This window comes from Rhopalosiphum padi, chromosome 4 (assembly GCF_020882245.1).
Source record: "Rhopalosiphum padi isolate XX-2018 chromosome 4, ASM2088224v1, whole genome shotgun sequence".
NCBI classification, from domain to species: Eukaryota; Metazoa; Arthropoda; class Insecta; order Hemiptera; family Aphididae; genus Rhopalosiphum; species Rhopalosiphum padi.
The window spans coordinates 13,924,511-13,941,877 of NC_083600.1; the positions used below are offsets into that span (position 1 = coordinate 13,924,511).

Consider the following 17,367-nt stretch of genomic DNA (forward strand, 5'->3'; position numbering starts at 1 on the left):
TGCTGTTCTGCAAATATTATTATAAGTTTATTACACGACCACAATGGTAACCAAATAATTCATTCGAATTCATTAATATATTATTATTATACATAGTTTCGATTAGTTAAAAATTGTAATTAATCAGACATGTATCAGTGTTTATCCATGTAATTTTATTAATTCACATGCATGGTTTTAATTATGTTACAAGAGTTACAACCAAAAGTTTAAATAATATAATATAGATTGTAATAAAAAAAAATTCATTACGGCATCACAATATTATGAAATACGAGTGGCACAATGATTCGTTTTATTATCTTATCGTACCTCATTGTGATTGACAACAATAATTATCACATTAAATATATATTATGTATATATATATATTACATCAGATTTAGGGTTACGTTTAAAAAAGTTGGATACATGGAATGGTCAGCAAAAAAATTGATAGTTTGTTCACAATAATATTTTTATAACAAAGCCATTTGCACAATGTCAAATGCGCATTTTGCATTAGGATTTTTGTAAAATATGTGTAAATAATCGTTGATCAATATAATAATAATATTATGTATGCAAAAATAAATTATAATAAATTCTTTTTCGACGACAAGTTAGTTAATATTATATATCGGGCAAAAGGTGTACGATCACATGACATTTTCATTTACATAATACAATAATATGTAATGTACTGCACGACGTTTAGTTGGTCGAGGGTGAAGAACAAACACTAACAGCCAAAGCCGCTGTGAATACACGAAATGGAAAAAATAATATTTTGATTAAAAATATGAACTATTAGATCGATACAAATTGATTAGATCCGTTTCAGAATAATATATGATATTGTTAAACATATAATATAATAGTATAATTACGAAAAACAAAAAAATACAAAAGTATAATGCCAGAAAACGATTGCAACAGATCATATATATGTATATAATTGGGCGCGCTCATCCCGCTTCTGATTATCTACACGTATAACGTAAGTATGCACACACATAATTTATTATATATGCACACTTTTTTTATACAAGACATATATATATATATAAATATTAAATTTCTATATAAGTATTGATAAATGCTTTGCCCGACTGATGAGATTTCCATTGCTGTCGTCGATCAGTCCGAATCTTCGAGGGGTTTCAAGTCACTGAGGTCCGGAGGAGAACAGAGGAACCCTCTGGCCGATGCGTATTCGATCAGCGCTAAATGACAGAACACGTACTGCTCAGGCGTTTGGATGGAATAGGCTCTCTGCGACCGGATCTTTTCCACTACGCCTTTGATATCCACGGTGCTAGTCTCTTCCAGACGGTTGATACAAACGTCCAGCGTGCAGAATGTTCCTGTTGAAAAAACCAGAAATAACGTTGATGTATGGGGGGGGGGTAATAAGTAGGTATGAGTAAGTTCGACGCTGTGTTATGCGACGCGACATTTTTCCTATCATTGTTTTCGCTCACCCGTTCGTCCGATGCCCGCCGAACAGTGAACGACTATCGGAGGCCCCCGCTGGTGTCCTGCCCATTTGTCACCGAGGTCTTGTAACATGGACGATTGACATTTCCGGACCTTACCAAGGAAATCCAACATGGCGACAGCGCTGTGTGGCACGCCGAAATCCGGCCACGAGTTGAAACGGAAATGAGACACTTGCCTGACCTCGTTGGTCTAAGAAAAAAACAAAATAAATCGTAAACGAATTCGTTTAATTATATTATAATATGAAATATTTCTGATGATTATTGATTGTTCAGTGGTTAAAAATATAACCTCGATATTGGCGTATCACACTTTTGTAAATATCCCTTTACGATTAACGCATAAAATTTCACGAATACGTAACTATCATATCTGTATACGTTATTTTCGTCTTACAAATTAATACCTACCTACAAATTTTATAATTTAATTTTTAAGTGCTATTAAAAAAAAGTAACGTAAGTAAACAATTTATTTGATTTCATAAAGGGAGCGTAAATTTGGCATATTTCTTTAGGAACCATTGCATTAAAACAGTTTATTAATAGGTATTGTCAATCTTAATTATTCTAAATCACTTTTCTTAGTCCTTACTATATTCCTTCAAAATGAATGAATACAACTATTCCTATATTACATATTTAAAAAACATCACTGTAATTTTTATTTACAATTATAGTTATAAAATTAAATCCTCGTAGAAAGAATCACAGTACTTATAATATATAGAGCACTATTCTTGTCCACTATGCCATTTTCTAATTCTTTATATTTATATTATACTAGCATAATTATCTATTACATGTTATTTTGGATCTTCGGCCAAATATTTGCTGCACAATGCATGAGCTTTCCGGATACAATCGGTCAGCATCCTAACATGCTGATCATCGCGAATGAACGCTACATGGACACCTTTGATGCCGGGGGGCGTACGGTTGGTCAACTAATTTTCTGTCAGTTGCGGGGCAGGAGTATGTATTTTATGGAGCACGGGTCTGACCGGTAGAATGTACCGGCTACAATAAGGCATAGAATGTGCAAACTTGCGCAATAGATATATTCTTGATGACCATACGCGTATTCAGTATTAACGATAAATGATTATTATATCGTAATGTTGCTATGCACTTGACAATATCAAATGGCAAAATGAGCTAAGAAGAAATATAAATCGAGTTACTAATGCAGATTAGATAATTATAAATCGTAACCAATCAAGGAAGAGTACGAACAGAATCAAAAGGGATAAGGGATAATAGGACGATGGCAAACGTCAACAACAACAGACGACGGCGCCGAAGTTCGACGACAGACACCACCGTACAGAGTGGGATTTTACCCAGCACCATTGGGCATCTCCGTACAATTTTAAGTTTATTCCAAGCATTGCCAGGCACCTTCACATAATCAATGTGATAGGCGAGACCGAACTAATAAATACGGCTTCGAATTGCAAGCCCAGTCAGTACACGCACGGTTCTACAAAGACCGACAGCTACCACCAACAGAAAATTAATGAACGCAACAGAACAATATTACAGTCCAATCCGATTCAAAGAGTTCGCCGGAATAGGTAAGTCATGATAGAACACATAATAATTAGTAACCAGTATAACAAAATAATATACATTTTCAATTATAGATTCGATGCACGAACATATTTTACAATTGATTTATTGTATGTCGGTAATAAATAAGACAAGTTTATCTACAATAGCAGATAAAAGAGAGATAATAAAAGTATTTATTGATTATTTAATACTATAGAAGCATTAGAAGCCATTTTTTTTTATTAGCCTTACCCAAAATATTTGATTTAATTCAATATTTTAAAGTTAAGTACCTATAGTTTTTTTATTTATTAACTTTAATTATTTTATGAATAAATATTATTATATTATGATAATAATTGAACATTATATATGATTACGCTTAATACATATATATTGATAAAATCTAACTTAAACTTTAAACAATAATTTCACTCCGAAATCTAAAAGATCTCCCAAAACGCCACCAGGAGGTAAGAAATCCAAACTAAAATCTAACCTAACTTCGTACTCACATTAGTGTTGGTCACTTCCAGCCGTGTGACGCAGTAGTTGTCAAATTGGCTGAGCGACGTAGTTGACACCTTGAAGTTTTGGTACGTCTGATCATCAGACGTCTCGTCAGGCGGCCAGTACTGTTCGCATTTGATCTTGCCACACTCAAATACCTTGGTGGTCATGACGATTACCAGCACTTGCTGTTCCCAGATCATGCGCCAGAAGTCTCCGCACGTGTGCGGTAGCGGGCCCTGCGTGGAAATAAACGCGTTTTTCTGTTTGTAACCATCCACGAAATTGGCGTGTATGTAATCAGACATCGGGTCCTTCTCCGACTGTGCCAACAGCACCCTGGTGTGATCGTAGCAAAGCACATCTGTATACCGGTTCTTCAAGAGATTGGGTCGAGCCCTGCAGCAAAGTACGACAAAAGGACAGAGGGTCAAACAGTGGCACGATAAGTGTGTATGCATGCATGCGGTTCGTATCCGGAGGGTAAAGACCACCAAAAAGACAAAGCTCCGGAAAACTACCCATGTAAAATGTGTACAAATATACTTGTAACACGGGTAATGAGTGGGTAGCAAAAGATAAAACATGAAAATATTAAAAATATTCATCATACTTGGCAACGTTGAATGTACCATCGGAAGAACGGGTCTTTATTTCTTCGTATTCTCTGATGAGACCAGCCCTCTTTTTTTTCAACACGTATTCGACAAATTGACTAATAGTTAAACTTTGACTAGAATCACAACGCAAACTGTCGTCGTCCGAAAACCCGCTACTTACCGACGACGGTGGCATCGGAGAAATTTCTTCTATAGGCAAAATAAAAAAATATATTATAATAAACACAAAATATAAATGTGCCAAAATGCCGCGAAAAAGTATTAACGATCTACTTATGAAATAAAGTATGTGCTTTCGATATTGTTGCACCTACCTTTTGAATTGGCCGTGTTGCATGTCCACCCCGACAACAAATTGTCGTGAACAACAGCGTTTTCTTCGTTGACGACGTTGTTCTCTTTCAACAGATTGTTCGTCTGAAAAAATGTATAATTGATTATAAAAAACAATAAATTATACGCAAACAAATAGATCAGATTAATGCGTGTACTTAATATAAACATACTTTGGTCTCCGGCCCGGTTTCCTTTTTCGCGCTGTTCGAATTGCATATGTGGTCGGACATAGCCGAACTTCCATATTTATCACTGTTCGTCATGTAGTTCAAGCAGTAAGACAACCATTTATCGTGTTCGACGTCCACCGTGCCGCCCAAATGCCTTGGCAGCGATTCTCTAGGTATGTGTTGGATCAACTGCGGCAAAACGTGACAAACATATTAATATAAATGTCAACGAGAGAGGATTAAAATATTAAGTCACACGTACCTGGGGCAAGCTGATCGTAAACACACGATCCCTCAACTTTTCTCGCACGAAAAGCCTAAGTATTTTGAACGGGGCTTTGAACCACAGCGGCGCAGTGACAATCAGAACTTTCTTCAGTTTGGCCGGATAACCACCCTGTGAATCAGACAAGCACACCACGTAAGTTAAAATATAAAAAATCCTTATATATATGTATAAAATTATAATTGTAATCATCTGCAGCAGTATTATTGTAACATACGCATGATAAATTGGAACATATTCTAAATACGTCACATTTAAATGAAACGTCAGAAAAATTGTGTAGATTGTTAATATTATATAATAGCATTCCTATAGAGTTATCGATGCGACAATGACGACGTTTAAAATGTATGCTGTTAAATAAAAATTAAGCTATTATAATAATTATTATACACCGAGAACACCATCGGTTACTAACAAATATATTTTAGTAAATACAAATTTACCAAGTGATGGCGGTACATCATATAATATAGACATACAGTTGACAAAACTGCAGCCCTTTGATAGCCAAACTCCCCGTATTGTATAAGTCTTTTAATTTGATAAATATTTTACTTCGACTCGACTTGTTCAGGGCGTTGCGTATTATAAAATCCCGGCGAATTATCGTATTATAAATAGGTCGGGGCGCGATCGAAGTAGGTCGTCGTGCGCAACGGAAAATGTAATGTTCAAAAACCAACTTTGTGTATTATATATATATATAAATAATAAATAAAAAACACTATATAACTAGAAAATATTGCAGGTTGTCTCTAATCAAACAAACATATGATAGTTGTATTAATTATTCAAGACGAGGCGAGAAAAAACCGTCAGCAGCACATCGTAGAGAGAATATATATAGTGACAGTAGTTTACAACGAGGCGGTGAAAAAATGAAAGGTCGCAGGCTCTAAATTTAAACAACGGTACTACAATGTTTAATATAGAGCGGCACTTGACTGAGCTAACGGATTACTTTATACCGCCGAGCTTCGACGGACGTGCGCCAATTATAATATTTGTATATTTCGCGTTCCGGTCAGGATTCGGACGTTCCTGTGGGCTGTGGGACCTAATTAGGAAACCCAAAGAGGCTTAAATTCAAAATCGGCTGTACGCGAACAGTACCGGGGATCCGAAACCATTTTAATACAGACGTGTTTTGTCGATCGTATGATAAATATAAATACGTAAATACTTATCAGTTATCACTCATTATCGTTTTAATAGAAACTTCTGAATATATCTAAACGCGATCTGTGTTTTTTATCATCGGATGACGATTTTTAATCGTGACGTCTAGGTCTAAGAAAGAAGGGGTACACAATTATCAATCTCAAGTAATCAAAAATACATTAGGCAATCCCGATAATCGTAAACATTTAGTAATATTATTTATACGTTATAAACGACTGGCTACAGTGACTCATGGTGAAATAAATGTCAATATATATCATATACATTGTACACATATTATATGAACGCGATTATTGTTATTAAGAATTATGTATATTATAATATATTTTTCAAAGCGATTAAAATTTAAAACTGTACGATAATATATTATTATTATTGTGTGTACGGTTATTAAACAAGAGTGTCAATAATGATTAACGTACATATACTATGTAATGTGTACGAAGTGCGATAAACCGAGTTAAGTGGTTCCAGTCTTCGGTGTAACCAACATATACTTTGTTATTCATCACGATACATTTCAAATGAATGTGTATACATGTATATTATAATACTGATCAAAAATGTACAGATGATAAATATTATACTTTAGAGTATTTATTTCGAACGTAAACATTTTGATATACACTTGTAGAATTTTCAAGAATATCATCTGTTTATCGTCCTATGTAAGTATATTTAAGTATATTATGTTTATGTATAATACACGAACATCTATATCCAGGAAGTTTATTTTTTATTGATATTTTAATTCGAAATTATGAATATTATAAAAAGTTCAAAATGAAAGAAAAAATAGAAAATAATAAACTCGCTTCCCACATAACATATTATTAGTTTATGACTTTATGTATAGGTGCCCGGCTCGTCCTACAGCTATAGATCTCTATCATGTACACGTATTTATAATATATAGTTCAAGGTCGCGTTTAACACACGTTACAGATCAATAGTCGAGGTGCCAATTTATAACAGAAAATTACTGTAAATAATAAATAGGTGTATCGTTTCAACGGCGTTTATACGGAAATGTATATACATATGATATACATTTGTTATAATATAAATTGTATATTTATTGTACCATACACAAATAAATAAAATACATTTTGACGTTTCTATCAATGAACAAAACAAATTATGTTTAAAAAAAATGACTGTAAAACATATTGTTTGCTGTCTTCTATAAAAATATTATTTAGAATTTTAACTTTAGACGCTTATAGCAGTATATTATACCTATAGTACCAACTCTCGTCATTATATAATGTTATATTTTGAACATGCAACGCGCGAAACTATTACGTTCAAAACATCAATATTTTAACAATTTTTTTTTAACATGACGTGATAAAATATATTTTTAATAAAAGCTGAAAAATAAATCGAAAATGTAAAGTTTACTACTAAATCAACTTGAAACATAATTCACTGTGAAAAATAATATAACTTTTAAAATAAAAAAATTGAAAAGAAATGATAAATTGCTAAATATTTTCAAGTTCAAAACAAAATTATTATACTTATCTCCCCCAATTGGCTACGAGTACCTATAACGATATTATGAATTATATATTAGTAATTAAATGAACTTTGTGATCCGTTAGTAATGACGATTAAAAAATAACAACCATTGTAATATATTACCATAAGTAATGATTATCGGAATGTTGAACGTGATGCATCATTGATAGTTGATACGAGCTACTATTATTTATCATTATTATGCATATGAGCATCAATAAACTTATTGGTGTAAAAACTTTCAAAATGCATACTAAATATTTACATTTTTAAGACTGTATCAACCATAGATCACACTGCACAGTGAATAAAAAATAATAATATTAACAGCGAATAATTCGATTTTAAATGATAAAAGTATGTATGCAAGCAGTAAACGGTATTGGTCATCTTCGACCGAAATTATGATAAACTATAAGAATCGATAATTGCAGCGATTCGCGTTCGAGTAAAAACCGATATAAAATGATCTAAATACGTCATGCATATAGGGTACGTTTATCAATATCAGTGTATCACGAAGAACTGACATATTCAAATGCAATTTCGATGTAAAACCGCCTTATACATGCCTTATAAAGTAGTTTTCTTAACGAGAAAACAATGTACCAAACTCCTATATCAATGTATATTTTTTAACTCATTTTACCGATAAACTCGTACGCAATCGGGATAAAATAATTCGTAGTGAATTCTACGAAATAAAATACTATTATTCTGTATAATATTAAACTAAAACGCTACCCAGTGGTAAAATATAATAGAATTAGGTACCTATATACTACTACGCAGCGTTATAGTCGTACTACGTCCGGACACGGGAAGTGAAAACCATATATAATGTTAATGTAAGCCACATATTATATGAAATGGAACGGTGTAGGTAGTTATATGTAGTTATTTATTTATACAATGTGCTCTAAGTAAGAGACATATGGATACAATCAGTGCACGGGTCAATACTAATAACAAAGTTGGTGAAATACACAGTACGTCCGTATGGCGCGTATTTTTGGATCCCGTGAATCATCTAGATTCTCGATCTTATACCGAAAAAATGTATAAAGAAATAACAAATTATCTAAATTAAATTATCTCTATAATTAACAATACATAATAACTACAATAAAATAAATTTAAATTCAATTAGAAAAGAAAATCTTGGTTATATGTTGACGATTTTCAACTTCATACCTCTATATAGTAATAAAATAACAAGAACTATTATCGAGATTCGAGTTTAAGAGTGTATTACAAAAAAAAAAACTATTAAATGTTTCAAGTAAGTATGTAATTATTAATAACTTCTATTAGTTCTATTCTAATCAATATTTTTAAACTTTCTTAATTTTTTTGTATAATTTTAACATGTTTATTAATGATCATGATACGTTATAGTTAATTACATTTGTCAATACATTCTGTTATACTGTTATAGCCTGTTAGTTGGTGATATATATATATACACAAGGGACAAAATCGACGGCTGTCATTTAATTTGGAGTGGACACATGACATTTACTCCAAAAAGAAAAATGTTCTAAACGGGTTCGGACGGCAATATTTTATCCAAGAACCCCTTTTTATGTGTAACACAAATTAATAGCACATATAAATTATATAGGTAATAATAAGGTTTTCGTTATACATTCGACAAACATTAACCACACAGAAAACAAAATGATGTGGACAGAATAAACTACGCGTTCCATTTCAAAATTAGCTTGGTAAAAATATGTTCAAATCATCAATCTCCTTTTAGATTTAAAAATACTTGCATGTCAAGACTAAAAATCACGAACTTCACAATAGCTAATTAGCAGGTATTATTTTACGAAAAACGTAGGGGGTGCGGTAGTTTACAATGTATTAGTTTATCGTATATCGTATTGTAAAATTACGACATGATGTATGATATGAACGTAAAAATGCAAAAACCTAAAATTATAAATTTTTATTCTCCCGAGCGACCTTTGGCGTTAAAATCAAAAACATATTTATCCACGATAACAATATAATATTATAATTTCGTCTTGTGATTAAATTACACGCCATCTCGTTGTTTCCACGACGAATTGTATAACTACGTGTAACCACGTCGTCCAAGGTTGTGTTTAAGTCCCGCGCGCGTGTTTCGGTATAAGAGACGAAAAACGAATTTTCTCTTCGAGGGAACAGTCGTCATATCGTGTAAATAGCTATATACAAATATTGTATTATACCTATACTACCTACTCTAAACCGTAGCTCGCACAAACAAAAAATACACACACACGCGAGTAATAATAGTAAAATCACGATATGTAACGGTCGGTGATCATCGGCTCAAGGCTAAATGGGAAAACGGCATCACGAGCGAACCGAGCCAAAAACAAAACCAGAAAAAAAAACGCAGAAAAAACGCGACGAAAATTCTCGAAGTCGAGTGATCTACACACAAAGATTTACAGCAACAAAAATGTCGATACAATTCATTAGACATAAATCATAATAATAACATGTTAAATAGCACGTATGTAGTATCCAAAAACCATCTCATACCGGATCGATATCGTCCGCCGCCGCCGCCGCTGTCCGGGACGGAATGATAATAATACACACTCACACGCACACACACACACACACACACCGGTACACACGCGTGCAGCACTATAACAACACACTATAGTGTCGTCCCCGTCGGCTTTAGTTCGCGGACGCGTGAACGAAAACAATAATAATATATTACTGTAAATTTACAATATATAATTATTACGTTAAAATCCGAATCGAACGAGACTTCTCTCTGCTGCGCGTTTGTTGTAGTATTAAAATCATATATTTTATTCCGTCGAATTTTTCGGACACCGCCACAGCGCGTCACGGTCCGCCGGCGTGGACCGGGGGACTCGACCGAAACGGTGGGCTCGGAGTGCGCGTCGTGTGGATTCGCGGCGGCACTGGTGCCTATACTACGGCGAAAACGATGAATGCGGACGGCGAAGCGCGACACCCGCGAGCGAAGTACGCGCACCCGTCGGAACGACGCGGAAAAGCAGACTGAGCCCCCTCGGCGTGTGCACCGCGCGCGAGAACGACGAGCAGTCGATACACGCGCGCGGGCGACCGGCGGTGGCGGTGGTGGTGGCGGCGGTGCCCGCGCCGGTGAAAATGCGAACCCCCCTCGCCGCCGTGCCACACCACGCCGCTCCCGCCCGGGATCACGTCTCGGCCCGTTCCCGTTACGCTATACGCGCCGGGACTCTCGTTGAATGGAAAAATGTTCCCATTGACGCCGTCGACTACGACGACGACGACGACGACGACGCCGTTCGCGATTCCAACCGCCTCCTCCTCTCCGTCCGCCCGCCGCCGCCGCTGCCGATTCATCGTTGCTCGCTCTCGCACACTTTCCAGTGACTCCCGAACGCGCGTTTTTCGTATGCACGCGCACACGATATGTATCATATTATGTTTGATTAACGACACGATTCTTCGATGTAATATCAATTTTTTACGATTTCGTCCGCAAATCACGCGCACGCGACGTAATCGTTTTCGATACGCGGAATGAAACGACGAACAAAAAAAAAAAAAAATCATCGTATCGTACTTCTCATCGTCATCAACGTACTATATTGTATGCTACAGGGCTGCACACGAGGTAAAAACACTACCGGCTGCCGCGTGACGACATAATATAATATTATGTATTTTTATAGCCGCTAAAATCATTCAAATATGTCATACAATATCGCTGATCTATACGCTACTCTGTGCGATCGACGATATTTGACTACTAAACATGATATATTATATATTATTACATACCTACCGCTACGAACCATAGAGTAATAAACATAGTATCATATTATTATAAAATTAAAGACGCTATCGACATGTTATTTTGACATATTCGCCGACGAGATTGAGCTAATTGGCTAATCGAAATCACGGACGGCTGCCACGCGCGATACGCTTCGTATGAGTAAAACGTGTGGCATTATTTATTTACCGTTCGCACCGTCGGTTCGTGGTTTTTATAATTAAAATTACACTCTTTTCAAAACGACATACAGCTGCAGCTTCAGTTCTAAAGATATATTTAATTTTGTAATAAGAATCGGGATAAACATTACAACGACATTGTAAGGATAAAATTATTATTTGTAAATTGTAATTATATCATTGGCATTTACACATATTTAATGATTAATTTGACATTATAGCATACATTTTGATAATATTCAAATTAGATACATAATCCTTAGAATTAATCGTCTTGTCTGCATAACTTAAGGATAAAAGTAACTTCGAATTTAATTAATAAGCTTATACTAATTAATTAGAATTAATATAAAAATAATTGGTATTTAGTTATTATAAGCTTATATACTGGCGGATCAATACATTATATTTTAAAAAGCTATTCAATAATAATTGATAAGGATTAAATAAAAGTAAAACAAATTAATTATTATTTTAGGGTAATTCTATTATAATAAGTTACATTTTTAACTTCTATAATTGAATACCAGCTGTACAACTAAAATATACTGTATTACTGCGAGGGAAATCGTATTTGTTTGTTTATTTCAATAGTATATTAGGTAAAATTTTATTGTATTATAAACATTAATCATAAGTAATGACTTATTTACAGCTATATGATTAAATTACACAGATGAAGTTAATTCTTAGATTAAGTATAGACGTATAGTTAAGTAATTGTAAAATTTAAATAAAGTTAGTTACCTTGAATTAACTCATAAAACTACAATATAAAAAAAATTGCTTCTTATACAAATAAATAAACAAATATGGTGATTAATGAGTAATGATGCTATGAAGTATGAAGTATAAACTTATGTTATGGTGTATTTTACAAAACTAATCTCTCGAATTACAATAATATAAATAAATCAATAAACTATTCGTTCAATAGTACGAACTATTTTGTTAAGATTTTCTCTGAATGTCAATAAATATAAATTTAGCACAGTCATTTTAGCATAATTCAGTAGGTCTTTATTTTGTTTAGATCGGGTCTCGTCGGAAACATGACTAATCAGGATAATTTTTTCCTGCCTGTTACAATTCGTTCCATTTAGTGATCTTCATTTAACGGATTTCCTTTTTTTAACATCCGGCCACAAATTGTTGTTTTGTTAAAAAAAAATTTAATTAGTAATTCAAAGAAATATATACACACCGAATACAGAAAAAAATCCATAGTAATACCTATAGGTACTACTACTAAAATAGGGAATGCCGATTGACAGTTAGAAAATGAAATAAAATCACAACGAACAGTATATTATTGTATTGTTGCGTAAAATTATACACGACCACGAATCTATTATTGGGACTTTAAGAGACTAGTTCTAGGCAAAACAAGTTAATATTGGTAATTTTCGATTTTGTACACGTATGCCATTATTATACGTGTCCAAACTATTGTGCAGTTGGCTAACAGTCTCGTGAAGAAATTATATCACGTGTCAGGAAGTACTTCCTCTCTTTTATGCCGACTTCATCGCCACCCTAAATACCTACACAGTCCACACGGTGCGTATGGAATGTCAGGTTACAAAATTACTAATAAGACTACCATCATATTACAATATATAATATATTAACGCATGTTCCTAAATTCAAAAAATAAATAACACGTATTAAATCCAATACCGGTACTTATTTATAAATGTAATTTATCACGTTTTTAAGATAAATTTAATTTTCATCTAGACAATTTCACAAATCAACTAATACATTATACACAATACACATTGAACATTGAAGACAAAATCAATAAACAAATAATGAATATTTTGAATAGTTGTAAATATATAAATTAGTGATAACACTGATAACAAACTAACTTAAATGATTAATGGTCTATACTCTATAGTCTATAGTATTTTATTTTATATAGGTGCATTATACATTATTCATTTTTATTCATTTATTTACAAAAATCTGATATTTTATAATATATAATAAATATTATAAATATATACATTATACATATATTTAACATTCGTCGGGTCAAAATTATGTAACATTGTTATTTGTCAAGCGTTTTAATTTTTATTGAAAAATTATAAACACCGAGTTTGTTGGTTAAAAACTATCTTAGAACGGTCGTTTGAAAAATGCTCGAATGCAAAAAGGTTTTTACCAAGGTTTAGTGGGGTTGTGACTAAATACAGCTGAGCCGGACCCTACATTATCATCGCCCTAACTGGAAGGAAACAAAGGGGGCTTCCCCTGCTACACTGGAGTACGCGCATGTGTTCTCACGCGAGTTCTGTACTCTTAGCATTATCGATCGTACAATTCTGCTCTCTTTGGTTTCTTTCATTCATCCATTCTCAGATTGTTTTTACAGTTAAATCTAATAAGTTATAACCCTCACGATAACTTGTGTAATTACATGACCAGCATTAATTGCATAAAAATAAGTACCCCAATTCATTAAAATTTAAATCAATTATGTTTAACAAAATATACCGTTTTATTATCCAATATGTTTGTCCGTGTTTATTATACAATTTATCCGAATAATTTATTTATTAAATTTTACTAAAATAAATATTTACAATCTATATAGAATATAGATAAAGATTGATTATCATTTATCATCAATACCATTTAAAGTACATTTGATAATTAAGTTTTCAAAAAAATGATATTACATACCAAAATACACGAGTGGGAACCTTTATCTTATATTATCTTTATCTTTATATTAGTATTATGTCTGAAATATAAATATAATTTATATTTTAAAATCTGATTTTTGCAAATTATCATTAAGTTTTACAATTACAATTATGAATATTATTTTTTTATATAACTTGATATGCGAAAATGATTTTTAGTTTTATTTAGGAATCATGTTCGAAAAATTTGTAAGGAAGACTTTCCCAAATAATCTAAAATTAAAATTATTAATTTCTATTATATATGTATAGAAGTATTAGTTCTTAAACGAAAAATAAATAAAATATTAACAAGCTATATCTTAAATGAAAATTCTTAATTCTGTGAACATTGGAGTTTATTTTTAAAAATAAATGATTATGAACAAAAAAATGTCCTAAATGTAAATATACCAAATAAATAAATATGCTTACGCCGAAATAATTAAAAAAATAAACAATTTCAAAAAAATATTAGTCAATAATAAAGTTTTGATTGGAAAAATACAATGTATGTTATTTTGAATTGACAATAATGAATTATACAAGATAAATATTCAAATAGAATAATACTGCTCTAATAATAATACATTTTTCCAGAAAACTTAAATATTTAGATATACTTTTTATTTCAAAACGACATAAGATATTATTAATATATACCTAGTCTTACATAACATATTATAGAAAATGTTTTATATTTTTTTTAATATTAGTCCATTCAAATAGAAGAACTTTGAAGAAAAATAATATGAAAAAGTAGAGATATGCAATATAAATATTAAATATTCAGATTATAAGTCCTATTGCATAAAAAAGGTTTCAATAGAGTGTATAATATTATATACATTACAAATCGATATGCGGACCTATTCACTAAGGATTCACACTTTATTTTAAAATGAATTTTTTAAACCTATGAAAAATAACTTGAAAAGTCATGAATGGATTAAAAACATAAATACTCTAAATACGTCTAAATTGGTAGTGATTAATATAGATACCAAACAATTTTATTCACAAATAAGTCAATTTTAATTTAAACTTGGAAAACCGGTCATTGAATTATTATTGTTAAAATAATAAATGTAATACAGATAAGAAAGTAAATCTCTGAATTATTATTTAATGTCTTTTAAATTCTAGGTTTTAAGAATAGTATTTTGTTTAACAAAAGAAATAATAATTCAATTTATTAAAGATAACATTAATGAGTAAGTTATCAGAATCAATTTATGAATCACTAAACTTGAGTTTCTAGGCCATAACTATAATAAAACAAATATTTTTTAATATTTAAAATTTTTTAAATTTGGTGTTATTATTAAATAGACAAAAAGCTTTGTATCATCATTAAGACAATAAATATCAATATAATTAATAATTCTTTAAACATATGAAAATAAGTAAACGTTAAAAATTTAACAATTTTAGAAGATTAGATAATTATATATTATAATAAAATTAAGCGATTTTAGTATTTTACTTTCAGCATTTATTTTTAATACTTTAAACTAATATTATTTAAATAGTTTAAAAGAAGTTATAATTTATATTTAAAAATTAAAATTTTTAACCACCTTTTTCTCAAATTATATTTGATAATTTAAAGACTATAATAACTCTATAGAAATAATATCTCTTTACAACTAGTATATTATGTAAAGATATTTTATTAAATAAATTTTCATATATAACTAAGAAACATTTGTTATACAACAATTTATTATTGGTAATTATCTCTGTTAAACTATTAAATAATAGTAAATAATATTTATATATATACATATTGATAAACGTGTTATTATATTTCTTAATTATTTTCTTACACAAAATACTTAATATTTTATTTAAATGTAAGTATTAAGGAGAAGAATATATATATATATATAGATAGATAAATTAATAAAATTTAAGTATGATCAAACAATTACAATGAAATATACAAAAAAAATATTTAAAATGAGATAATAGATACTTATTTTGTTTTTTATTTTAAATATCAACTGTTGCCAAAGTATTTAAGTCTCAAACTATTTAATACATGTCTGTACTAAAATAGCATTAGCCCTCTTTACAAACAAATAATCCTTGAAACTCCTTGAGATATTAATAATTAGACAAGTCAAGTCATAGAATATTGGTCACACATAAATTTATTTCTTCTCCTTAATACTTACATTTAAATAAAATATTAAGTATTTTGTGTAAGAAAATAATTAAGAAATATAATAATAAGCTTATCAAAAAATAAAAGTAACAAAAATGTTTAGTACTCTTACAATAATATACTAACTACTGTAAATATTTTAACTACCGTAATTTTATTTTAGTTTAACATGCTATCCACAAATTAATTTTTTATTTATACAATTATGCCAGGACCTCCCATTTTCTCACATTTTTGAAATTCAACTACTTCGACATAAATTGTACCAATTAAGTATAGTTGGTATTGATATTTTGTGTAAACATCTTGATTTGTAGTACCTTTAATTAAATTACACAATACTAGACAAGTTATCGAATAAATATAAAACACAATTATACTTTTCACTTTTATCTTTTTTTTACCTTTTTTTTATACCAAATATATACATTTATATACTATATGGTTTTCAAAATATTTTCTTCTGATTCTCGTTTTCTACTATGTTTTAGAAATATTTCTTATTATTTTAATTCATCACTATAAATTGTTTCGTCTTATAACCCATGTGTATAAAAGAAAAAGGTCATGTATCTCTTAATTTTGAAAATAATAACAATATAATAATACAAATACCTACAATTAAACCACCTATAATCCCACAACTCAAACACTAACAAATTAATTTTATTTTTGATGTAAAAAGCCTAATATTAATTGCAAAATGATAAAGTATATTATACAGATACTGTGAAATTTGGTATGTGAATAGATATTATTAGACACTGTTATTTTTCTAAATAACATACTAAACCACCAAACATACAGTAGATAGCATATTATACAAGTATCAAATTTTTCCATTAATT

General features: G+C 30.9%; 2 protein-coding genes across 6 annotated transcripts in view; one reads left to right on the plus strand and one right to left on the minus strand.

The window, feature by feature from the left end:
• Positions 1-17,367, minus strand: part of LOC132930366 (tyrosine-protein phosphatase non-receptor type 9) — a 19,469-nt gene continuing 2,102 nt past the window's right edge. The window contains exons 5-11 of the mRNA XM_060996197.1: positions 4,934-5,068; positions 4,672-4,860; positions 4,480-4,582; positions 4,159-4,354; positions 3,551-3,944; positions 1,464-1,671; positions 1-1,346 (exon numbers count right to left, since the gene is read on the minus strand). Of these exons, the coding sequence (XP_060852180.1) occupies positions 1,120-1,346; positions 1,464-1,671; positions 3,551-3,944; positions 4,159-4,354; positions 4,480-4,582; positions 4,672-4,860; positions 4,934-5,068 (1,452 nt within the window). The 3' untranslated portion in view covers positions 1-1,119. The remainder of the gene's footprint in view (positions 1,347-1,463; positions 1,672-3,550; positions 3,945-4,158; positions 4,355-4,479; positions 4,583-4,671; positions 4,861-4,933; positions 5,069-17,367) is intronic.
• LOC132930370 (luciferin 4-monooxygenase-like) overlaps positions 10,832-17,367 on the plus strand; it is a 27,926-nt gene continuing 21,390 nt past the window's right edge. For 2 of the 5 annotated variants that reach the window (XM_060996208.1, XM_060996210.1), the window contains exon 1: positions 10,832-11,793. The gene's annotated coding sequence lies outside the window, so the exon portion shown is untranslated. The remainder of the gene's footprint in view (positions 11,794-17,367) is intronic. The other 3 variants (XM_060996207.1, XM_060996211.1, XM_060996209.1) reach the window with 2 other exon arrangements.